This window comes from Limanda limanda, chromosome 19 (genome assembly GCF_963576545.1).
Source record: "Limanda limanda chromosome 19, fLimLim1.1, whole genome shotgun sequence".
In the NCBI taxonomy this organism is placed as follows: domain Eukaryota; kingdom Metazoa; phylum Chordata; class Actinopteri; order Pleuronectiformes; family Pleuronectidae; genus Limanda; species Limanda limanda.
Genome location: NC_083654.1, coordinates 17,981,051 through 18,005,198, shown reverse-complemented (window position 1 = coordinate 18,005,198; position 24,148 = coordinate 17,981,051). Strand labels below are relative to the sequence as shown.

Sequence of the window (24,148 nt, the reverse complement as noted above, 5' to 3'; positions counted from 1 at the left end):
TGTATCGACGCCGAGGAGAATTTGACAACGCTGTCACTGCATCTCAGACAGGAGTCACTTCATTTTTACTTAAAAGCATAAGCAGACATCGGATTTCTGTTAGTGTATTGATGAGAGAGCGGACGGGTACCAAGACAGTGAAATGTCAAAGAGGGTCACGATCAACTCTAACTATTTTATCAAAATAGTGAAATAGCTACTCGCCCTGAGAGATTGTTGTTTTCATAAACCTGTTTAATTCTTTGTGCAGCAGAAAGCCAAGGTTGTGTTTTCCACATCATCAAGTTGTACGATCCTGATGATGTCATTACATTTCCTTAAGTTCAACAACGTATATGTTGAATATAACGTATATGAGAAATTGTCAAATCTCAAAAAGTACAAAATAACAAATGCTAAGAAATATTTTGTTCATGTTTTTATATTTACAATATCTTTGGATGCAGTATGTTTTGTGTCTATATTTATTTATTAAGCCAATTTTATGAAATAAAAGATTCTACAGAAAATGTCAGTACTTTTATCATTTATTATGGGTTAAGCTGTACTATAACTATAACGGACCAGATTTCAAAGGGTTGAAAAATAACTAATCAAATGCCATTTTCTATAAAGTATTAGATTAATGAACTGATATTTACATGCAGCTCCAGATGGAAAGGAAAATAGTCTCTCTCTCTCCCCCCCCCTTTCTTCCAGCCTATTGTTGTGAGATGTGATTGTCTCCCACCTTTCCCTCCTTATCATTCCTCCCTCTCTCTCTCTCTCTTTTGTGCCGTCCTCTCTCATCATTTTAGATTTTTTCAAATTCTCCCCCTGCCTGTGTTTCCCTTTCTCTACCTTCCGCTCATCCATCCATCTCTGTTCCTCCTCCTCACATTTCTCATCTCTCTGTTTTCTCTATGTAATCCTTCTCCTCCCTCAGCTCCTTTTCGCCTCTTTCATGCCTCCCCATAGTTCTCAGTGACACTCCTGCAATTTTTACGGCTTTTATAGAGGGAAGGTTTAGAGTGGATATAGTTATGTATGCAGGATACATAACCCTTATATAGAAAATGTCAAAGAATTACTATGTGAATTTATTGTAATGTATACTCATATATTTCTGTATCCATTAAAGGTGCCCTGTTGTTTCTTTCCAACGTACTTCCTGTTTGCAGCCACTGTTACTCACATTGTGTTTAAATGCGTTTCTTTCTCCATCATCACCAACACCATCTTGTTTTTTCAAATGAGAAAGAACCATGAATTCCTTCTCATTTAGAGGAGCAGGAGGGGGTTCAAAACACAATATGCCCACCCACAACCTGCACCCATTGGACGGTAGTAGCTGTCAGTCACACAGTATCGATGCATATGGTCCTTTATCGTCTATTTTAACCTTATGATTCTTTGGAAATTGTTACTTCAGTGGAGTCGGCCCCTGGTGGTCATTTGAGGGAACACAGGTTTCAGACGCTTCCATATTGGCTTCACTTTCAGGACCTGGAGTCTGGGTCCATTTTTATACACAGTCTATGCTCTAATAACGGATACTAGCGGTTAAAATCTCCAAAGGATACCTTGAGGAGTAAATATGGTATTTCCTTTTGACTGAGTTGCATTGAAGCTTTGCACCACGTTGGTTTTTTCTAACATTCTCAAAGAAAGAAACCAAGATATCAAACTAACAAAGCCCCTTTCCCCTGTGCTGCGGCCTTCAGGCACCGGTTTCATCGCTGATAGCTGCGATTGATCCACTCACCCAGCGAGATCTTCTCCCCAGAGTCGGCTGGCAGCACAAAGATGAGCAGAGTCATTGAAGAAAGCAGCACACAGGGGATGAGCAGATTCAGGGCGTAGTAGAGCGTTCGCCGGCGTATTGTTATAACGAATGTGACGTCCGGGTAGGGCTCCTTACAGCAATCATAGAAGACCTCATTTCTGGTGCCGGGAACCCCTGGAAAGAAGCAGAGAGAGATTCTGTCTCTTCATGCTCCGTGACTAGATTTTGTAATGAGTGTAGAACCCAAAGGCTTCGACTCACTCACCGATTAGGTCCCACTCTCCGTTGGGCATGAAGCCCGAAATATCAGCATCAGTCATTTGAAGGTCCAGCAGCCAACCGTCATACGTCCAGGAGCCGAACTTCAGCTCGCATTTCTGGATGTCGAAGGGGAACCAGCGGACGTCCACGTTGCATGTGCTCATAAATATTCCTGAGAGGAAGACAAAGGAACACGGAAAGACACAGACGCTCAGCAATCAATTTTCTAAATTGGCATTATTGACCCCTTTTGTTTGTTGGGCAGAGTGGACATGGGAGAGATGTATTGAGAAGCCACTTTTGTTGTGCAGGAAGCCTGTTCGGAATACTAAATATAAAGTTTTATGTCCGACAAGAGCAGTTCATTCATTTCAATGTGACCAGCTCTGAAAACGTTGAGGATAGTGCTGTACGGTGGAATAGGATTTTTATTGACATCGTACAAATTGAGTTCAGGGTCTGGAGACGTGAAAGCAAGGAATAGATGTGAAACAACATCCCATCAGAGAAATGCCTTTGTCAAAAAATGCGGCCGGTGTTCTGTCACTCACAGGTTTGAACCTATCCTCCTAGAAAGCAACATCGACGGTGACACTATGAAATGAGATTGTGCACAGTCGCCCTAATCAGATTTCCACTTTTACTATGCAAAACATAAATGCACCCTCAGGCACATGAGCAGCCTCGGGCACAAAATCATCGAGAACCCTGTTGCACGCTGGAAACCAGTGATCACAGTGATCCTGGCACTGGTCGCTGGCAAACTCCAGCCCTTAAAGTAATTGCCCGAAATGAATCAAGCCCGTGGAGACGCTCTGGACCAAAACGCCAGTGAAGCCTAACATATCTCAGAGGAAGTCATCATGAGGCTTCATCCTTCAGAGTGGAGGGATGGAAGATGTGTGTGTGTGTGGGTTGATTGTTGCCTTTAAAGCTGAGGCTGATTTAAAAAAATGACACTTGAGATTAAGTTGCAGCTTCTTGAATTTGTGTCATGGGAATGCTGTCTGTATAATTCTCACATCATCCACCCTTCTCTCCAATATCCACAGCGCTTATCCTTTGAGGGATGTGGGGCTGAACCGGAGCCGGTCGCCAATCTCAGGCAAACAGACATCCATTCACATTTACTCTTACGTCAATTTAGAGTCCCCGAAAGACCTATTCCCAATTTGCATATCTATAGACTGCCAGAGGAAACTGGTGCACATAGAGAAAACCCAAACAGACATGGGGCAAACAAGCAGGTCAGGATTCAAACAGAGATCCTGTGAGGCAACAGTGATGCTTATGTTGAAATATATATACTCCCTGAAGCTACTCCCTTTTAATGGAAGCAAGATTAAGATGTAAAGATGCTCCCTTTACAGCCAACTCTAGTTTAATATAATTAAGACTATGACTACAGATAAGCATTTTAATTATGTAGCTGGCTCGCCGAAAGCAGACGTACCCGGAGAAAACCCACGTGGCCACATGGGAGATCATGCAAATGGATTTCAGCCTAACTCAGGTAGAAGTAATCCACTGCTCCCTGCAGCTTCATCGCAGTTTTGAAACCTGCCTCTAACCTTGAAACCCTCTTAACAAACAACACACCTCGATTCCTTCTCCTGCAACTTAAAACTATCTCCTCCTCGCAGCTCCCGAAATAAACCTCATCACTCTGGAAAAAAAAACGTCTTCCAGGAAGGTTGTCACGAGGCCCGGAGACGAGATTACCTTGTTGCAAATGTCACCTGACGTAGATTTGAGGTAAGACCCCCCTCTCCCACCTTATCTCCTGCTCCACCACCCGTGCGGCTGCGGCTGTGAGGCGTATTCGGCAGATGATGGCGTGCAGCAGCAGGCACCTGGGATACGGCGGCGTTAAATGATTCACGTCGTGTGAAGCTCGCTGCCTGCCACCCACAGACCTGTTGCCTTCTGAGCGACTGACAATAACGAGCTGGGAAAAGACCCCAGCAGCTGCAGCCGGGCTTTTTGCGAGGGAGTATAAAAAGTTTCAAGCTTATTCTTCTCCTCTTTCTCCTCATTTTCCCTCCATTTCCATCCCCCCCCCTGCTGCTGTCTTTATCCTCGTGTTTTGGGGTAAAACTTCTCCTCCTCTCATTGTTCCCAACCAAATCGTTTTATTATTCCTCCCTCTAATTGGCTTTCATCCAACTCGCAGCATTAGGGATCTGTATTTACAATTCAGCCTGAGCCTATTAATAAACATGGATCACCGAGAAAGAACTGATGGGGCGGCTTCCTGAGCCACGTTTGGGATTCAACGCCACCTTTGTCCATGTCACCTGGTGGGAAAAGGAATTACTGAGAAAAATCCACAGTGAAGACCTGAAGGAGAAATCACAGGGGAGCTGTTGCTTGCTGGAGTTTGCACGGGTCTTGCGTTTGAGTCGAGGGGAAGTGGAGGAAGCGAGCGTCTCCTATTTATAGGTGATACTCACATCACAGGGACTCGGTAGCCAATGAGTAGCCAGGGATGTTGTCTTAAACTAATAGAATATTAATATCAAGTGTTCAAACGGGGGTTAGAGAAAGCAGGTTCCACAGGGAGAAGAGCGACGGGATGTGATGGGATGAGAGGATGAGGAGGAGGAGGAGAGACTCACCTGGGGGCAGATACTTGGCGTAGCCGCTGGAGTTGACCAGGACGTTGGTCTTAAAGGTGGAGTCAAAGTCGTCATCTGCACTGAGGAAGGAGAGGAGAGGGAGTGACACTATTTGATTCAGAGAAAAGGTGTGAGAGGTGTGTGTGTGTGTGTGTCTGTGTGTGTGTGTGAACATGTTTTACCTGTTGTAGAGCAGGATGTCCGGCGTCCACACCTGATCCGTGGTGAAGCGGAGGTTTTTAACGCCCGGGTGTTCGCTCTGGTTCCACTGGAGATAGTGGTCGTACCAACTCTTAAACACACACAAGCACACGTTGGATTTGAATCTTCATTTTGACAGATCCCTTCTGGATTTCAGTTTAGATACAACATAAATAAATCACACGGTGGAAATTACACAAGTAAAATAATACTGCTGTAGGTTTGAGTGTGAAAAATGTGAGAGTTCCTTGAAAACAACATCAAATCCATGTGATTCACTGTTATAAGAATTTGCTAGGTCATGAAGAAACATTTTTAAAAATCACCTAAACCGAAAACATCATTATCAACTCAAACAATCCAGGTTCTTACCATCTGGAGCCACATGTTCGAGGTCAGCACCTGGTTCTTCTCATCCTACGAAACATTAAAACACATTCAGCACATTGGAGAGTAGAACGTCCTCATCACAAATTCACCCACAAATCAGCATTTTTTTTTAAAAGCCTTCTGATATTGAATTGTATACGGAACTTGGCATCAAATTATTTGTACAATTTGCCAATTTCAGGCTAATCTCCATCATAATTACCACAACAAGAGAGTAAAGGCTGTAAATGCTTCTTGTTCCCCGAGAGAAAAGCCTCATCCCGTGGATTGAAAACATGCACAGTAGAAATACAGTTTATCATCACACCTACCACGTCCATGATCTGTATCAGACTGAGGGAGAAGTAGATGGTGAGCGGGTGCGAGTCGTTCCCCACCGGCCGCTCCATCCGGTTGTAGTCCTTCAGGAGATTCTTCAGCAGGTTCCTCTGGTGAGGACCCTGCAACGACACTACACAGGCAAATACCTGATTAGATCTCCACATGGTGAAAAGCAAGACTCACTTCAAAACCTGGAGATTCTGTGCTTCTCAAAATGACACCAATCTTCAAGGAAAAACCTCCGGTAACAATCTCACTAGGGAACCAAATGAGACTTTGGGAATGAAGGTACAGACTGAAAATATGTAATAAGAAAAAAAACACGTTGCTTATCGAATCATAAAATGTCGCCGTCGGGTACGGAACTTCCTCATCCATAAATAATACAGATGACTGAAAGGAAAGGACACGGAGGAAAAAGGGAAAGTCCTCGGAATCGGACATGTGATGAAATAAGCAGAAATAAAAAGTGGTTATTTAATAATTCATTAGGCGTATCTTGTGTTTAGGCAAGTGAGACGTGGAGTTAAGGTCTAGACTGAAATATGAAACATTAACACTGAAAATACAGATGCAAAATTATGGATAACAAAACATTTAGAGAGAGTTTATGGATTAAACAGAATCTAATTAGAAATAGTGAGAAACCTTATCACAGCATAACCACCAATTAGAAATGTAGAAAAGCGTCGGTGTGGTTTCTGGGGTAAGAAAGAAAATGTTCAGTATAGATGTTCGACACGGTGGAATTAAAATATTAAACATATCAAGGGCGTTTTGGAACTGCAGCTTTTTCTTCTGTGATCCTTGCCCGAGTGTCCAATTAACTCTCACCCCAATCCGGATAAAAGCCACACAATATTGAATTTAATTTAATGGTCTAATCCAATTTCTCAAAGTTTTATATCACGCTGATGGAATTACTATAAAGGGATTCCCTCGGTCCGTGCAATTAGAAATGTGTCTCTTGGTTTGGAAATTTCACCGCCTGGTGTTATATAACCTCAATAAAGTGCTGGAGTAGCAGATGCAGGATGCTCTGTATTCAGGGCGTTGATGAAAAGTGCAGGAACGTGTTTTTGTTTCAGGGAGCGTCAGGGTTTAGAGGGTGGTGGAGGTGGTGGAGGTGGTGGAGGAGGTGGTGTGAGTCCCTCTGCAGCACGAGGGTGCACACGCTCCAGGCAGCTGGTGGAGCTCTGTATGTTTTATGGAAATCCCAGTGCTTTTAAAATTCAGTCTACAGACAGAACGTCTAAGCATTTTGCCCTCTGTGCTGTTTATTCACAGTTCTGTCTCTTTTTTGACAGCACACACACACACACACACACACACACACACAAAGACAAACAAACTGCAGATCCTTGCTGGTGCTTCTGCCTGTGGGGAAAGTTCACACTCTCTCCTCTCAGCTCTGTCATCCTCTGTCAGCTTCTACATGCTGCTGCTCTGGGCCCCGGCCGCTCGGCTGCAGCAGCACGTCCACCGCACGACAGGGGGGGGTCGAGATGGAAGAGACCTTTTCCAAAAATGTGCAACTCAAGTGATCTGTGACCTGATTTTTTCGGCGGGGTCCATTCTCCCCATCCCCAGCGTGCACACACAGATTCTTTAGAGATGAGCGTATAAAATGTTATGCATGCTGCCTCTGATTCCTTCACACAGCTCCTTCAATCTGCCTCAGTGCACAGACTAGATGTCAATCTGCCCGTTCAAGCATCTCATGCAGAAGCTCCAACCCTCAGGTCAGCTCAACGTCCCCTAAAAATAAGAGCACAGTTATGAAAAATCCCAAAGCCGCAAGCAAGTGAGCAAACAGGTGAGTCACAGCCTCACTTTTCTGTTTTTCTACTGTCTTTTCTTCTGTCTTTTTCTATTTCTGCTTTGAATTCATATTCCAGTGTTCCCAGCTCAGTCGTCATGACCACAGACTCCCACTCCTGAATTCCTGTGACATTTGGAGAATTAAGTGCTGCAGCTGCAATCTGATTCCAGAAATTAGAGGGGAAAGAGAGAGGCGGGCGGCCGAGCTCACCGTGGATCAGAGCGCAGAATCCAGAGAGGAGCAGAGCCACCGAGCGCCACATCCTGGTGGTGAGGAGCAGGGGGGAAGAGGAGGAAGAAGAAGCTCCAGATGCTGGAGGAGAAGGTAGGAGGAGGAGGAGGAGGAGGAGGAGGAGGAGGAGGAGGAGGAGGAGGAGGAGGGTAGGGAGGAGAGGAGAGGGAGGACACACACTCAGGAGGCTGCTGGAAATCCCCTAGTCTGCATCCAGTCAGCATCAGAGGGATGGAGCGTGTGTCAGGGAAGAGAGGCAGCGCAAGAGGAGGAGGAGGAGGAGGAGGAGAAGGGAGATGGTCTCTCTCTCTCTCTCTCTCTCTCTCTCTCTCTCTCTCTCTCTCTCTCTCTCTCTCCCTCTCTCCCTCTGCTTCCCTGCTTCCTTGTCTCTCCGGGAGGTGTGACTAAAATGGAGAGCACAAGAGAGAGAGAGGGAGAGGGAGAAAGGGGGGAGGCAGCAATGGGGGTTTTGAAAGGGTTGAAGATGGAGCGAGCGGTGGTGGAAGAGGCGGGTTTTTTTTTAATTGGTCCGTCGCCACAAGTTGACCTTATTTAACACAAAAGAAAGAGATGATGCACACAAATTCCAACCATTGTTGCCAGTAATGGAGAATTGATTGATGAAGGTTAAGTGAAGGAAGAGTGGAAAACATGCAACTTGTCTGCAGCAAAACCAAAGGAGAGGAACCAGTGTGTGTGTGTGTGTGTGTGTGTGTGTGTGTGTGTGTGTGTGTGTGTGTGTGTGTGTCTGCGTGTGTGTGTGTGTATGATAACACACCACAATGGTTACGGTCATGCACTGCTTGAGTGGAAAGCATACAGGTCTGCGAGTGTGTGTGAGCTGCGACCCCCTCCACCACACACACACAAACACACACACACACACACACACACACACACACACACACACACACACACACACACACACACACACACACACACTCAGCAGAGGGGTCAGCTTTGAATCAGCAGGGCAGATGGACTCCAGTTTAATTGAGAAACTGCTGGACATGCAATGGAAATGTGCACAGTTAAACTCTTCCTCTCATTTGTCCTCACGAAATGCTGATGCAAGGGCAGAGGCAGCGAGAGGCCGAAAGACTGAGGAAGAGGAGAAGGAAGAGGAGGAGGAGGAGAAGGTGGAGGAGGAGGGGTGGAAGAGAGGAGGAAGAAAGAGCTGGACTGTATAATAGATTACCCTATTACTTCTACTGCCCTTCGGAATTACCCCCTCTGCTCGGCAGCCTGTCACCCATCCAGAGCGCTCCCGAGCCACAGATTCACGCTCGGCTGCACCCCCCAGGGATGGAGAGTGGTCCTCGGAGGAGAGAGGAGGGGACGACCAGGTCACCGGTTAGAGGAGAAGAACTGCACCAGGCTTGGAGAGAGAAGGCCTCAGTGTGTGAGAGGGGCGTCACCAACGTGTCATGGCAGGAGGAGCCTCCTGTTGCTGCTGCATCCCCTGCAACACTGCTGCTTAACTATGCCAAATTGACTTTGCACATAAAAAGCTGCTCATGCTGCTCGGTGCCAGAAGCAAAATTCCATTCACTGGCTTCGTAAAAATGCACATGAGGAGCCACTGAGGCGTGGGTGACATCTGGTGGCCTGTTCTCCAACTGCACGCCGGGAGCAGCAGCAGGAGGAGGAGGAGGAGTGTTTTTATTTGAATTGGAGGGAAGGTGGAGGGAAGGTGATGGTGTTAATTAACAAGGTGGAAACGAGGCTAAGTGAGATGATGAGCTGATGAGTGGGGCGGTGCTATAAAGAGGAAGCTAATTAGGAAACAATGCAGGTAAATGAGTGGAAACACAGAGCCGGGTATGGATTAGAGACACATCGATGAACAGGATTATTAAAAATCATGTGGACAATAATATTCTGCTGATACGTCCACACACCACTCTCTGCACAGCTGACATTTGATGTGTCTCTTTTATTGGTCCTCCTGATCCAGATTGTGATTTTAATTGCATGGCATTAATACACCTCACCCCCCCCCCCCCCCTCTCTCTCTCTCTTTCCCTCTCTGTGCTAAACGCTGGACGCCGGCCCCTGGCAGTGCAGCCATCAGAGCTGCTGTGCTGTGTGCTTTTAATTACTCTGCTGATTAGATTGGGCCTTCCTCCGACGCTGACACGTCCCCTCCACTTAATAAGGTGTTATCGACAAATCCAGCACATACATCCACTGGCCTGTGACGTCTGATTTGTCAGAGTGGCCTTTTCTTTAGTCCTGAATGGAGTTGAGTGGATGAAGTTCTCTTCTAGTGGACAATTACGCCCGAGGCCCAGCAAACCCAGAGCAGCTGGGCAGAAGTCATCCAATAAAACGTAATGGAGTGAAATAATGAAAGTTAGCTCCAGCAGTGTGGCATCGCACCTCTACAGCCGGACAGATTCGTGCAGCTCGGTTTCAACGGAATTTATTGTATCTGGATTAAGTGAATTTAAACGTAGTTTCATTAGCGGACTGTTGGGACTTGGCTGTTTGCTCATGTGTCATTTCAGTGTCTTCAAAGCTGTTTGTCTGTTTGTTTGCAGGATTACACAAAAACTACTCAACCAATCTTATTGGAACTTGGTGGAAGTATGGTGGGGGGGGGCGTTGGCATTTGGAGCAGATTGGTTTCAGGGAACAGATCCAGGATTCGGTTTTTTTCACTTTCTTTTTAAAATGTTGGATAAGGTTTTTATTTTCTTACTTTTCTTTTTTAATTTCTCAAGAAATAATTCATGGATCCTGATGAAAGACATCAGGTTCGTTCAGAGGACATTTAATTCTAGTTCTGGATTCAAGTATTTTATGCTACTGGAGGCTAATAGCTTTGAGCTATATGAAGCTACAGTCAGAAGAGGTTGTTTTAACCATAAGAACAAAGATGGGGGGGATGACACATGTCTTAATATTATTTAATCATAGCCTATTTGCATATTGTTTCTATACTGATGATGCTTTCTATTATTTGGGGGTTTACAAACAAAACTCAGTGACTTGAATGTAACATTAATACACACAGATATAAAAGAGGCACCAATTTATTTCCTCTGACTCTTTGCAAGAAAGTAAATAAGGTTATTTCTGAAAACTTTCAAACTATTACTTTATTTCTTATTAGGGCCTTTAACCTTTTCAAAGTAAAACCGAGTCACCACTGTTTGTGTTCTAATGGAACTTCTTCATCTTGTGACCAGCACTTTCTCTGCCGATGAGTCTGAAGCAATCATCCTGACCAGAGGATAAACTGACCCTTGCTTAAGATTCAGGGCTCGGAGCCGTCTGCCATTTACCAGCCGCAGCAATTAGTGGACTCAAAATATTTAATTCCACGTGCTTATAGCAGCCAAAGGATGATTTGCAATGCAAGAGACTAATTGAAGATTCACTGGCAAACAGCCACAGAGGCAAAAACAAATTGACATACTTAGCTCCTGTGCCGCTACAACAGCCAGGATTTACAAGCACTTGGCTGGAGGCTTGAATTAATTTGAAGGCCTGCAGATGTGCATATATCCCGTCAGCATCTTGTTATTAAAACGACAACATAACTTAGGGAGCCTTTCAGCCTCAGTGGAGTCAGTCTGGCTTTATATTCCTGCAAAGATATGCGTTCAAAGTGTGAGATACTGTCTGTTTCTACCAGAGAGCATCATCCACAGAGGGTTGGGTGTTGACAGTCGAGCTCTGAGACGCAGACAGTCGGGATCTCCCCCGTCTGCAGAATGACAACACAAACACACAACACACAACACACAATCCAGACAGCAGCATCTGGCTAAGTCTGGGAGTTGGACTGAGTCGATTTCAGCGTAATGAATCTGCTTTACATCTGGAGGGACGTCTGATGAGGCAGACATCACACAGCAGCTGATCAGACTGTTGTGTTGCTCTCTCTCTCTCTCTCTCTCTCACTGGACTCCATCTTTCACCACGAGCTGTCTTCAGATTAAATCGTGCCGTCCTTTATCCTGCTCCGATCCGGATGCACTCCGCCCCCCCCTTTGCTCCTTGGGCCTCTCCATCAGGAGGCAGATCTATTATCTGTGGACCCATCTGTCACCAGGATTTGGATAAATAAATGATGCTGAATGTCATTGTTATGGCTTTAATGCTTAATACTCCTCCCCGGGCCTCTGCATATTGTTCGCTTAAGAAGTGACATATTTGATATTTCATAAGCCCATAAGCATCAGCTCGCTGTCTCACTTGATTAATCTGGGATACTAATCTGCTGAATTGATACTGAGGAGCGTTGTTTCCCTCTGATGATTAGATTTATTTAAAGTTCGTATATAACCCATTTAGAATCCCCCCAGAATAATGACATCAGCTGATGAAGGTACAAATTAAAAGTGATTTATTGTCATTTCTGATCAACCTGTGACTTTTCAGGCTGATGAATGACACCAAGGCTCCCATGTATAAGCACACACACACACACACACATTCGCATACATTCACACTCATGCACACACACACACACTCATGGAGGAGGAAATCTGCCAATCCCGGCTAAAACAACTCCTGACAGATGACACATTCTTTGCCTTTGCTCCACGCAACATCTGCAACTCGGAGTCCGTGCAGTCATTAAGCCTCAGCAGCTTTAAGGAAGAAGCCCTGATGGTGGACAGTCATGAAGCAGGAAACACGGCCAAACAAGGGGATAAATGGCCCGAGGATGTCATTGATACTTGTGGGTATTTACCTCGTGCGTCGTCATACGCAGGCTGAGTTCATGACCTCTGCCTGAATGCATGGGAGGGGCTCTGCGGTGCTGAGGCTGCTAATGGATTGCTGGAAAGTTCATACATGAAGACTGAGGACGACTGGAATATTTGGATCTGATCACATCGGAGGTTTCTCCGGTGCTGAAGCTCGATTTGTTTTCAAATTTGAATTCTTCCTCGAGGAAAGTGATGATTTGGTGGAGTGGAAGCTGCAGCAGGACTTCACTCGGAGGATCCTTCTGTGATTCAGGCAGATGAGACCAACAGGAGACTGAATATTGAAATAGACGAAACTGTTGTCTGGCCTGTTGTCATCCTCGGCCTGAAAATCTGAGTGAAAAGGTAAGAATAAAGATATTTAGAGATGTTTTTTAATTAATTTAAGATATTTAAAAATTAGGAATTTGTGTTATAGCGATAGTAAAGCAAATTAATAGTAAAGTCTGGTAAGCTTAGGAACATGTATGTCTAAATGTTTATGACTGAGCCCTGGAACAAAAATATGTGATTGGGCAAATTATGATAAACAATATTTGCTTTTCACATAATCTGAATTATTTCTGAAAACATGTTACAGATAAAGAAAGGACAAAATTAAGAAAAAGAAACATTAGAGATTGAAGAAAGTCTTTTCTGTTGAGTAGAACTTGCAAAGCAGTTTTTCTTTTAAAATGACATTTAAACTACATTGTCTAACATCTGTCTTTCTATCTCACCATCTTTGCTCCAACCCTTTAAAAGAGATCCATCGAATCGTCACCTTCACCCCCCCTCATCATGGACCACTCCCCCTCTATGAACCTGTCGGTGGTGAGTGGAGACGAGGTGGAGGACCAGCGACCCCTCCTCCCGCCCAGGATGCTCCCTCCACCTCAGGCCTGCTCTCCACAGTGTGGGATCCACCACTCGATCCAGGGGTCGACGGATCACACCGTGTGGCTGGACCGAACCCAGGCCATGGCCACCACGCCTCTGTACAACGGCCACCTGTACGTCACGTCTTCCCCTCGCTCCAAACCGAGAGGAGGCAAAGCCAAAGGCAAAGAGAAGAAATGTGGGAAAAGATCAGGGGGGAGCAAACAAGCTCCGGGACACAAGGAGAGGAATCAACAGTGCAAAGCCAAACACGTAGATTCAAACAAACTCCAGGAAAGAGTCACTTCTTTCACTGACGTCCCTGCTTCTCCCTGCCCGTCCCCCTTCAGGGGCCCATGCAGGTCCCAGTTAGACCCCAAGGAGGTGGAGGGCCGGGGCAGCGTCTGTTTGGAGATGCACGACCGCCAGAGTCTCCCCGAGATCATCATCACCAGCAAGGATGACGACGTCCAGCCACAAAACGAGACGTCCAGGCACCATCAGGACCTGTCTCACTCTAAAGGCCTGCTGCCAGGGGCCGAGTGTCCCAGTCCCACCTCCAGGTCCAGTCCCAGCTCCAGCACCAGCACCAGTCCGCCGTCCAGCCCAAAGAACAAGGCGGACGGCAAGGACGATCACTACTGGAAGACCCACAGCATCGGCTGGCGGCTGGTCCGCAGGAGGGCTCTGTTCCTGAGGAGGCAGCAGCTGAACGACTGCGCCGTGGCGGTGGGGATCTTCGGGGTGGTGCTGATGGTGACGGAGACGGAGCTCTCCTGGAGCGTGTACAGCAAGGTCAGAGGGTCAGAGGGTCAGAGGGGTGATGTGAACGTGATGCTGGGCTGCAAAGGTTTTTTAAGAGTCTATAAAAAAAGATTATTAAAGAGAAGAAATCTCAGTGTAGAATTGCAGTTATTTTGTTTCACGACAAAAGCCCAGCATTCGTTTTACTGCCTGAGAAAATCACATTTCATTCATATTTTCGTCCTCTGTGTTCTGCGAAAAAACATAAAACCTGTTAATCACGAGCTGTGTGGTAAATTGTGTTGAGTCAGTTTCAGAACTGACGCCACAGCAGCCTCAGGGAAATGCACAGTACGTTCATGAGATAATGTTCATTATATCAATAGTGGATTATGTGATTACAGAGGATCACTGGTGCTGTTTTTTAACCTTGTGCCATCAACTGACAAAGCTTTGTCGTGTGTGTGTGTGTGTGTGTGTGTGTGTGTGTGTGTGTGTGTGTGTGTGTGTGTGTGTGTGTGTGTGTCTTCTACAGAGCTCCATATACTCCCTCACACTCAAGTCCGTCATCAGTTTGTCCACGTTCATCATGCTCGGCTTCATCGTGGCGTACCACTGCTGTGAGGTGCAGGTATCTGCTCGCTGACGCTTTTAATCCCAACACTTCTTTTCTGTCCACCTGCAAAACAGTTTTCAAAACCATGTATTTTGTATTTGACTGTGATTATAATGTGTATTTCAGTTATTCGATTGTATCTGCTTTCTGTATTTTTATCCAGTGTAAAGTGTCTTTGAGCATTGTTAAAAATGCTTTACAAATAAAATGTATTATTATGAGTAGTAGTAGAAGTAATAATAGTAGTAGTAGTTTATCCTCCTCCAGTGATTTCCCCACATTTAAAAAGAGGGCGAATTATCATCAATAAATATCATGAGTTTCTATATCAGCAGTTCCAACTCTTTTTGCTCTGTGGCTCATTTAAATGAACCAAAGTGTCCTGGGGACAGTTTAAATTCGTCATGGGGACACATGACTCTGAGAGTTAAAGGATTTTTAAAGGTCTAAAGAGATGAAAGTGTCAATATATATTGTTTTTTGTTTGCTTTTTCCCTTTTAAGCATCTTCTGACCTCACAGATTTATGTAAACCAGATCTTTACAGTGCTGTGTAAATCCCCCCTCTGCTCTGGTGCAGCTCTACGTCCACGACATTGGCTCGGAGGACTGGCGCATTGCCATGACGACGGACCGCTTGGCTCTGATCGCCCTGGAGCTGGCGGTGGTGGCCATCCATCCCTACCCCGTGGGCCTGGTGGCGTACTTCCAGCAGACCGAGTCCCGCCTGTCTCTGTCGGAGACCGAGCTGGAGATCGTGCTGGCCCTGCCCATGTTCTTCCGGCTCTACCTGCTGGGCCGAGCCATGATGCTGCACAGCCGCCTCTTCACCGACACGGCGTCCCGCAGCATCGGAGCGCTCAACAAGGTCAGAGGTCACCAGTGGGCTCCAGGCAGAGTCTGGCTGTGGGCTTAACTGGCTCGGATGGTGCAGTGATGAGATTATGACACAGAGAGGAGGGGACTAAATGGGGCCAATATTTAGGTCTCCGCTTCCTCTATGAGTGTTTCTGCAGACATGTGACACCTGAGATGTGAATAGTGTTGCAAAATTCCGGGAATATTCAAAGTTGGAAACTTTCCATGGGAATTAACGGGAATTAACGGGAATTAACGGGAATATACGGGAATATACGGGAATTAACGGGAATAAACTGGAAATTTTGTGGATAATTTATACTAACTGTATTTACCTTGTCATATACAGACATATATATGAACATTTTGTTTTGTTATAGGCTGATTTGAGCCCTGAGGAAACTTTGGGCACTTGACTATATGCTTCTGCATTGTTGTGTCATTCTTAACATAGGTCTTTGCACAGTATTTGCAAATGTACACAGCCTTTCCTTCTACATTGGATGGGGTGAAATGTCTCCACACATGAGATAGTGCACGTGGCATTGTTCTGTAGAATAAGATGAGAAAAAAGTTTGTAAAAAAACACTAATGCAATGCCATAGATATAAATAGTTAGCCAAACAATTGGAATCATCTGAAAATATTTTACAATTGATGGATAAATGAATGGAAATAGGATAGATGAGCAATCCTCAATCAGCATGCTAATATATTTTCCCCAGTGATATCATTGAAACTTACCTGACTAGTCCTTCACTCTACAGCAGGCCTCAGTAGCCCTGCTGTAGAGTGAAGGATGCTGGGAGTTATCTGTGCATGTGATGGAAGAATGCACAGTGGAGGGTTGAAACTCAACGTGCAGCGTGTGCTGTGTTCCATACATGATGTTTTTGTTGCTCAGCGTTTAATTTGCATAGTTTTGTTTTTTTTCAAAATTCCCCAAATGCCCGAGCTTTACTTCCCATTTCTACTTTATTCTCCACAGATGATAATATCCACCCGGCTGATCCCCTCCTTTATTAATACTATTTAACAGTGATGAAAATGACCTTTGTCAGTTCCAAACCTGCTATCCACGTATCCGGCTGGATTTAGAACAAGTTTCTCTCATCCCATATCTCCTCTCTGTTATATAATCATAATCTGACAGGTACCAGCCTAAATAACCTGGTTAAGTAGGAGCCCTACATTCAAAGTGCTGACGTCAAACCTCCCTTCCTTCTGTGATCCTCAGATTCACTTCAACACTCGGTTCGTGGGGAAAACTCTGATGACCACGTACCCCGGCACCGTGCTGATGATGTTCAGCGTCTCTCTGTGGCTCGTGGCAGCGTGGGGTTTACATGTGTGTGAGAGGTAGGAATCTGCACGGGAGAGGAGCGGTGACATCCGAAATGTGAAAGTAAAGCTCTAAAAAGATTACGATGAATTAAAATCCTTTGCCAAAATCAATTGTCTTTATTTTAATGAGGTCAGGTAATAGTTTATTGATCCACATGGGGGGATTTTGGGTGTTACAGCAGAACCAGTATAGAATAAATACAGCTTAAAACTAGAAATCAGTATAGTGCCCTTGATATTCAATTAATCAGCTTTAGAACATGGTTTTACTGCAGTACAAGATAGAACTTTTTGAAATCAGTGCAGTAAAGTGGTGGACCTGGGGGCTCAGTGTGATCACAGTTAATTCATTGTTCCTTCAGACACCACAACTACAAAGACCTCAGCAGCAACTACATGGAGGCGCTGTGGATGGTCTCCGTCACATTCCTGTCCATCGGCTACGGAGACGTGGTTCCTCACACCTACTGTGGACGCAGCATCTGCCTCCTCACTGGTATAATGGTAAGCACGTGGCGACCTATTGGATGAATCCAGATTCTGAATAATCACAATATAAACGTCTGAGTCCGTCTCTTCCAGGGAGCCGGCTGCACCGTGCTGGTGGTGGCGGTGGTCGCCAGGAAGCTGGAGCTGACACGAGCAGAGAAGCACGTTCACAACTTCATGATGGACTCACACATCTCGAAGAGGGTGAATACCATCATGTGTATGAGTGTGTCTGTGCTGTGCATTATTATTTCAACTAAATATAACCCAAAGAAACAGATCCTGCACACACTTTCTGACCTCAGCAGGTTTCTTCTTTTCTCATGAATGTTATAATGAATGTTATTTGTTTTGCTCCATCCTGGGAGAGGGATCCCTCACTTCTTTCTCCTTAAGGTGTTCTTCCCCTTTTTAAAAGGCTTGTGGTTTACTTTAGTAGTTTTTCCTAAAGGTCAGAGGATGTCACATCTTGTTAGAACCTAAATTGTGATTTGGCAATATAGGCTAACAAATAAATTTGATTTGATTTGTATTGTTCAGCTTAACAGCTTGAAGAGCACAGCTTCAGCCTTAAGAAGGATACTTTAGTCACCACATATATAAGATAAGATAAGATAAGATAAGATAAGATAAGATAAGATAAGATGAGATGAGATAAGATAAGAGGGGTCAGGTTTACAATATAATATGCAATATACACAAAATTCAGTTCAGTTCATCAAGTTAAAACCATGCAAGGAAATATAAAAAGTGGAAAATAATGAATAGAACCTAAACAGAATATATACAATGTAACAGGATTGCACATTTATGAAATTGAATTTGCACAGTCAGAAATGAATTGTTCCCTCGCATATGAAGTTGTTTATTCCCAGCAGCCTGTCTTATTGATCTGTGTAACTTCGTCCTGCTGTGCGATATTGACACTAACACTTCACTAATGAAAAACAGCAGAACTATCTCACCTCACCAGCCTGTGAGCCGAGAATGAGACAAACTCGCTGTGTTACAATCCGGTCCTGTCACTGTTGTTCAGCGTGTGCAGTAAATAACAAACCAATGAGGTTATGTACGTGAATCTTAATGTTTCCCTCGTGGGTATTTTCTTCTTCTGCTTCCTCTCACTAGCAAAAAATTGCTGCTGCGAATGTGCTGAGAGAGACTTGGCTCATCTACAAACACACAAAGCTGTCGAGAGAAAGAGACAACAGCCGAGTCCGCATGCACCAGAGGAAGCTGCTGCTGGCCATCCACCAGTAAGACACTGAACCCTGGTGTCGGCCTTTTCACTTAATTCGCCATATGTAAACAATGAAACACGTATGCTTTTTACATCAAGTTGTGTTTAGTTTGACATCTTAGGAAACTGTGTATTTCTAATGCATGTGCTAGTTTGTAGTGTCAGCGTATGAAAACACTTTTTGATGTAGTTCCACCTCCTGACTAAATTATTCTCTCACAGCCATTTGATTGAGTCATAATCATTATAAATGATCTGTAATTTTAAAAATGGAAATTTTAACGTGATATTTTAAATTCAAAGTGAAGTAATTTATTGACCCGACACTTTTAAAGGGTCAGTTCCCCCAAATCACAGATTGAGCCACCTCTATAAAAACACATTATGTATACTGTGCTGTACTTTGGGGCCCTTTTATCCCCTGGGGCCCCAAAATCCTTTGAGACGCTGCTGGTTGTATCACAAATTTAAAGTGAAATATTTTGGAATTTACAAGAAATTAAAAGTTCTTCCTCTTTAGAAATAGAAAGTTGAACTCACTTTACAAACTGGTGTGAACAGTAGATAGTGGTGATTTATATAAGCTAATTAATGAAAGTTAATCAAATATTGCTACACTATGCTCAATTTTTGTTATCAAAATAATCCTGCAACTGAAAAACAGCATCCTAGAACTCAAATGAAAGGAGACGATGGGAAATTAGTTTGAAAGAATGTTTTTATTTGGTAATGTGGTTGAACTCACCCTTTAAATCCCTCTAATCAGTTCAGTTGTATTAATATCACATTCAGCTCCCGCAGCAGCTTTGTAAGATTCCTTTGTCTCCAGGCTGCGTCAGGTAAAGCTGGAGAAGAGGACACTTGCAGACCAAAGCAACTCATTGGTGGACCTCGGCAAGGTGAGAGAGGCAAGTGAACACATCACTTTATATCCCATCCTGTGAAAAAAACCTCAACAAAGTAGCATCTAATATCCTCTTCTCTTTCTCCGCCCTACTCTGCCCCACTGTGGACGTCAAACCCCCCACAGATGGAGACCCTGATGTACGACGTGCTGGCCGAGGTGCAGGGCTGCAGAGGGGAGCTGGACTCGCACATCCACAGCCTGGAGAAGAGCGTGGAGGAGCTGAGGGAGGGCTTCAGGGGCCTGATGCCACTCCTGTCCAACACCCTGTCCACACAGAACTCCTCCATCCGCCATCTGCTCAGGGAGAGGGAGGCGAAGGCCGAGGCGGCCAGCGTGAGCGGCAGCGACCGGTAGAGAAGAGGCTGAGCTGAAGGAGGCTTCTCAAGGTGTAAGGCATGTCAAATACTTAAGAACCTAGGTGACCATTTTCTGTAGTAATATCACAAAATCTAAATTTAAAAAGGTCATGAATGACTTTTCATGACGTTTTTTTAAAATCACCCCTGGAGTTACTGAAAATCCAGATGTGCAACCAAACTGGACATTTGTCAACGTGAATCTGCTCTGACAGATGAACCACGTAGGTGTCGAACATTATAATTTAAGGTCCAGGTTCTCAAATGAGTAATATTTTAAATTGTGGACATGTTATCCAACAAATTTTTTCTTAGCAAGGACCCCGAAAAGATAGTTAATATCCCAGGGACCCACTAAGGTGGAATGTTGTTTACGTATCAAAAAGAACACAAGTGAAATTCAGAATTTGACATCTCTTCCTGCGACTGACTGACTTCACTGTGCACGGAGAGAAAGTCACTGAAGCGACACCAGAATCTACACTTGACAAGAAAACTATTTGATGATGAAACCAGCCACACTGACTTCCTCCATCAGCAACATCAGACCTGTACAGTACCTAGTATTAATGTTCTCAGCCTTCGAAAGGGGGGAGCCAATGGTCTAGCTCAACCCTTCTGCAGACTGAGGTTAATCTGGCACTGGAATAAGATTGGAAGACCACGAGAGAGGAAGTCCAGTCACTTGGCAGTGCAGCCAACTGTTAATTAAAATACAAACTAAGAAAAACTCAAAAAGATGAAATGGTGTAACTCAATCGATCAGTCTTTTTAACCAGATTTAAAAACTTATGAAATGAAAAACTGTTTAGTATTAAAAACAAAGATACACCTCTCGGAGTTATGTCCTCAAATCCAAATTCTACACCTGTTGTACTTTCTAATAAAGTTGTTAAAATACTGTCTTTGTCTAACACATTCTTGCACATGAACAGTGAAGTAACCACATACGAGCTGCCGTTTCAGCCAAAACAATTTATTAAAGAGAGACAGGGTTGGAGGGTGGAGTTACAGCAACCACCGATCTGTCAACATGAACATTGGAAGTTCGTCTGCCGTCCAATTCGTCTTGGGGGGTCTGGTTCTTATCACTTCGGATCAGACAGCTGGGTCAAGACGCTGACATCCACCGGTCCGTCCCCTCCTCTCCCTTTTCAGCTCCAGGGACAACAGCTAGTGCTGCTTCCTCCTGAATGAGCACCCTGCCAGAGGACACAATGACTGTCAGACTCACAAAAGAGAAGCCGTACAGTACAGAAAAGCTGCACACACACACACACTATTGTCACATAATGCTGCGTCATGTGACTGATTAGGTCGACACCTCTTCCTGCGACTGACTGACTTTACTGAGCACGGAGAGAAAGTCACTGAAGCGACACCAGAATCTACACTTGACAAGAAAACGGTTTGATGATGATGATGAAACCAGTCACACTGACTTCCTCCATCAGCAACATCAGACCTGTAACAATGAACTAACTACAGTAACTAGTGTTAATGTTCTCAGCCTTCGAAAGGGGGGAGCCAATGGTCTAGCTCAACCCTTCTGCAAGCTGAGGTTAATCTGGCACTGGAATGAGATTGGAAGACCACGAGAGAGGAAGTCCAGTCACTTGGCAGTGCAGCCAACGTCACACACGTTAAATACACAATTAACTCACACATATAATTGGTTAAGGGTCTAAAAGTACAAATCAGAGACACAGTTGGACTTTGAGCTGCATTAATATAAATCTGAGTGGTACCTGTTGTGACATTAGGTGACATCAAGTAAATGATTTCCTCTTTTCTTTATCAATGGAAGTAAACTGACGGCCCCGATTGGTTGATGGGCTTAATTATAGTATCCGGATGTAATGTATTCCAGTTTAATCCTGTGTTTGTATCTCCTTCCACAGTTTTAACATTATACTAGATTATAATTATTGTAACCCAGAGTATCTACTTTGTAAAACCTGTTTTTAAAGGAACTGTAAACACTTCTTGAGGCATGCTTATTCAAGATTAACACTCTAGAGTGAATTTCACGTCCCTTTAGATAAATATACTGTGTCTCAGCAGCTGATAGAAACTGGCCTGACTTCCGAGATCAAATGCAGCACATGACAACAACTTGTGTCTTTGTCGGTGCAGAGACACATAGGACTGTAGGACAGTACTGACCCTCTGTGAGACGCGCTTTGCCTCCAGTGGGCTGGCAGAGAACTGTTGAGCAGCCCACACACAGCACCACGGTCTGAGCGTGGCTGAACACCGTCGTGATCTTGTAACATCCTGGAAGAAACCAAAAGACACCGGTTACCAACTCAATCTGAGGGGAATCATCACATCACAATGACAGGAGAGCATAAGTGTCAGTGCATCTGCAGATCTGTACCTGGACACTTCACATCCATAAAGTAGGAGTTTGGACTCTGGACGAGACGCTTCTTCTTGTGCCTCCTCTTCTCCTCCTCAGGGGATGGATGCAACAAGTCCTTTGCGAGCTGGATTCAAGGAAAAACAAAGGAAACGTCAAGGAGGCTGAGGTGAATAATTTAAACTCTCACTTGATTCAAAGATGTCTCAATTTGGAATCAATAAAGTGAATGTATATATCTAAAACTGGAGATTTCCGGGGTTCTCAAGTACTAATTCGTATACACGTATAACTTCACCCACACTCACTGCCCATGTTATTATTTGTCTACCTCGGAGCTCGAAATGCCGTCTCACCCGAATAACCCGAGTTATTCTGTGTAACAGTAACAAATGTGTACGTTAGCCGGCTAGCTATTGTTAGCAAAAAGGAGTTCATAAACGTAAATGAATTCCATTTTCTTATCGGTCGGTTCAAATTTTTCCCAATTTGGGATCAATAAAGTACATATCTATCTTCAACTGCATATCGGGCATATTTTTTAACTATAAAAACGTAAAGCAGCTGGGTATGGTTTGTGTATAATTGTCTATTTTAGATCCAAATCACGTCACGTCGTGTTAGCTTCGATGCTAACCGCTAGCGCTGCTGCTCCGGCCCGTGTCCCCTGATGGACCAACGCAGGCTGGACACTTCCACCAACCTTCCGGGTGATATGTTTTAAAATCGCATAACGAATCTGTGGTAACGTGGCTTAATCACGACCGGGACCCGAACCCAGCGGATCCTGACTCGGCTCAGCCCGGGTCGCTGGCTCCATGTCCGCGGTGTGTGCGCCGCCATCTTGTGTCACAATGCGCTCGCAATGTGCACATTTATTTTGTTCAATAACTGGGGCGGAAACTCGGCGGAAGCCTCCGGAACCGGCTCCAGATTGTTCGCTAGCTCGTTACGAACACATGGAGCCGAGCGACGGACGTGCTACTCGGGGTTAAAGTGGAGAAAAGGCAAAGAACCGCGGGCTACGGTACTCACTGGCATGTTGGCGAGGATATAGCCGCTGCCGAAAAGGAGGCTTCACCGGAAGCGAGGGCTTCATATCGGGGTTTCCTTTGAGCCCAAACCGGAAGTGACGGCTTCATTCTCAACGGCCATATTGGTGAGGTCTAAACCGTTTTTATTTTTTACTTTATTCAAGTTTCAAGATTCAAGAGTTTATTTTCAAATGCACAACAATAACATTAAGCAGTTGCTGGCAATGAAATGCTTGAGTTACAGGCTCTCCTCTAGCAATGCTCAAGCAAAAAACAACCGAAAAACAAAATTTGAATAAATTAGTATAAAATAGAATATAAAAAATGTAAAATAAAAAATATATATATATACAACTGAAGGAAAAAACAATAGAGGAATTATGTGCAATAGTGCCAATAATGGACATAATAATTATCTTAAAGACGTGACTTCTATGTTTCTAAACTCTCTTTTTACTTTATTCAAGATTCAAAATGTAAGATTCAAGATTCAAGAGTTTATTTTCAAATGCACAACAATAACATTCAGCAGTCGCTGGCAATGAAATGCTTGAGTCACAGGCTCTCTTCTAGCAATGCTCAAGTAAAAACAACCGAAAAACAAAACAAAATTTGAATAAATTAGTATAAAATAGAATATCAAAAATTTAAAATAAAATATATATATATATACAGCTGAAGAAAAAATAATAGTGCAATTATGTGCAATAGTGCCAATAATGGACATAATAATTATTATAAAGACGTGACTTCTATGTTTCTAAACTCTCTTTTTAGCTATCTGCTTTGTATTAGAACGTTTTCCGGTGGTAAAAACTGTTTCAATATAATATTTTTCTACATCGGAGCTTTCATTATGATAAGATTAGATATAAAGTCCTTTATTAGATCCCACGTTGGGGAAATTTGCAGTGTCAAAGCAGCAAGAGTCAAAAAGACATCAACAAGTAATAAGTAACATGCAATACCTAAATATAAGGAATATAAAAAAATATATAGAAATAT

At 44.1% G+C, this 24,148-nt stretch overlaps 3 protein-coding genes and 2 non-coding genes across 5 annotated transcripts in view; 1 reads left to right on the top strand and 4 right to left on the bottom strand.

Annotated features, from left to right (window-relative positions):
* chrna11 (cholinergic receptor, nicotinic, alpha 11) overlaps positions 1–8,834 on the bottom strand; it is a 17,682-nt gene extending 8,848 nt beyond the window's left edge. Inside the window, exons 1-8 of the mRNA XM_061092794.1 lie at positions 8,780–8,834; positions 7,589–7,648; positions 5,547–5,686; positions 5,218–5,262; positions 4,827–4,936; positions 4,645–4,724; positions 2,031–2,198; positions 1,745–1,939 (exon numbers count right to left, since the gene is read on the bottom strand). Of these exons, the coding sequence (XP_060948777.1) occupies positions 1,745–1,939; positions 2,031–2,198; positions 4,645–4,724; positions 4,827–4,936; positions 5,218–5,262; positions 5,547–5,686; positions 7,589–7,640 (790 nt within the window). The 5' untranslated portion in view covers positions 7,641–7,648; positions 8,780–8,834. The remainder of the gene's footprint in view (positions 1–1,744; positions 1,940–2,030; positions 2,199–4,644; positions 4,725–4,826; positions 4,937–5,217; positions 5,263–5,546; positions 5,687–7,588; positions 7,649–8,779) is intronic.
* Positions 8,835–13,116: 4,282 nt separating this feature from the next.
* On the top strand, positions 13,117–19,745 carry LOC133025988 (small conductance calcium-activated potassium channel protein 1-like). Its single transcript, XM_061092793.1, has 9 exons — positions 13,117–13,989; positions 14,474–14,569; positions 15,134–15,421; positions 16,649–16,770; positions 17,118–17,259; positions 17,338–17,448; positions 18,373–18,500; positions 19,314–19,383; positions 19,515–19,745. The coding sequence occupies exons 1-9, from the start codon at positions 13,117–13,119 to the stop codon at positions 19,743–19,745; spliced, it is 2,061 nt and encodes a 686-aa protein (XP_060948776.1).
* Positions 19,746–20,314: 569 nt separating this feature from the next.
* On the bottom strand, positions 20,315–20,444 carry LOC133026545 (small nucleolar RNA SNORA35). The gene has a single exon (XR_009683210.1). It is a non-coding gene; the product is annotated as a small nucleolar RNA SNORA35 (small nucleolar RNA).
* Positions 20,445–20,852: 408 nt separating this feature from the next.
* Positions 20,853–23,206, bottom strand: rps27.1 (ribosomal protein S27, isoform 1). The gene is made up of 4 exons (XM_061092613.1): positions 23,145–23,206; positions 22,128–22,236; positions 21,914–22,024; positions 20,853–20,949 (listed from the first exon to the last, which is right to left on the bottom strand). The coding sequence occupies exons 1-4, from the start codon at positions 23,148–23,150 to the stop codon at positions 20,921–20,923; spliced, it is 255 nt and encodes an 84-aa protein (XP_060948596.1). The 5' UTR covers positions 23,151–23,206; the 3' UTR covers positions 20,853–20,920.
* LOC133026544 (small nucleolar RNA SNORA35) lies at positions 21,246–21,375 on the bottom strand. The gene has a single exon (XR_009683209.1). It is a non-coding gene; the product is annotated as a small nucleolar RNA SNORA35 (small nucleolar RNA).
* Positions 23,207–24,148: the final 942 nt, after the last annotated feature.

Coding starts and splice junctions, on each gene's coding strand:
- LOC133025988 (XM_061092793.1), top strand. CDS start 13,117: ATGGACCACTCCCCCTCTATGAACCTGTCGGTGGTGAGTGGAGACGAG. Junction 13,990..14,473: donor CCTGGAGCGTGTACAGCAAG/GTCAGAGGGTCA, acceptor TGTCTTCTACAG/AGCTCCATATACTCCCTCAC. Junction 15,422..16,648: donor GCATCGGAGCGCTCAACAAG/GTCAGAGGTCAC, acceptor TGTGATCCTCAG/ATTCACTTCAACACTCGGTT.
- rps27.1 (XM_061092613.1), bottom strand. Junction 22,025..22,127: donor TATGGATGTGAAGTGTCCAG/GTACAGATCTGC, acceptor GGTTTCTTCCAG/GATGTTACAAGATCACGACG. Junction 20,950..21,913: donor CAAAGCGCGTCTCACAGAGG/GTCAGTACTGTC, acceptor GTCCTCTGGCAG/GGTGCTCATTCAGGAGGAAG.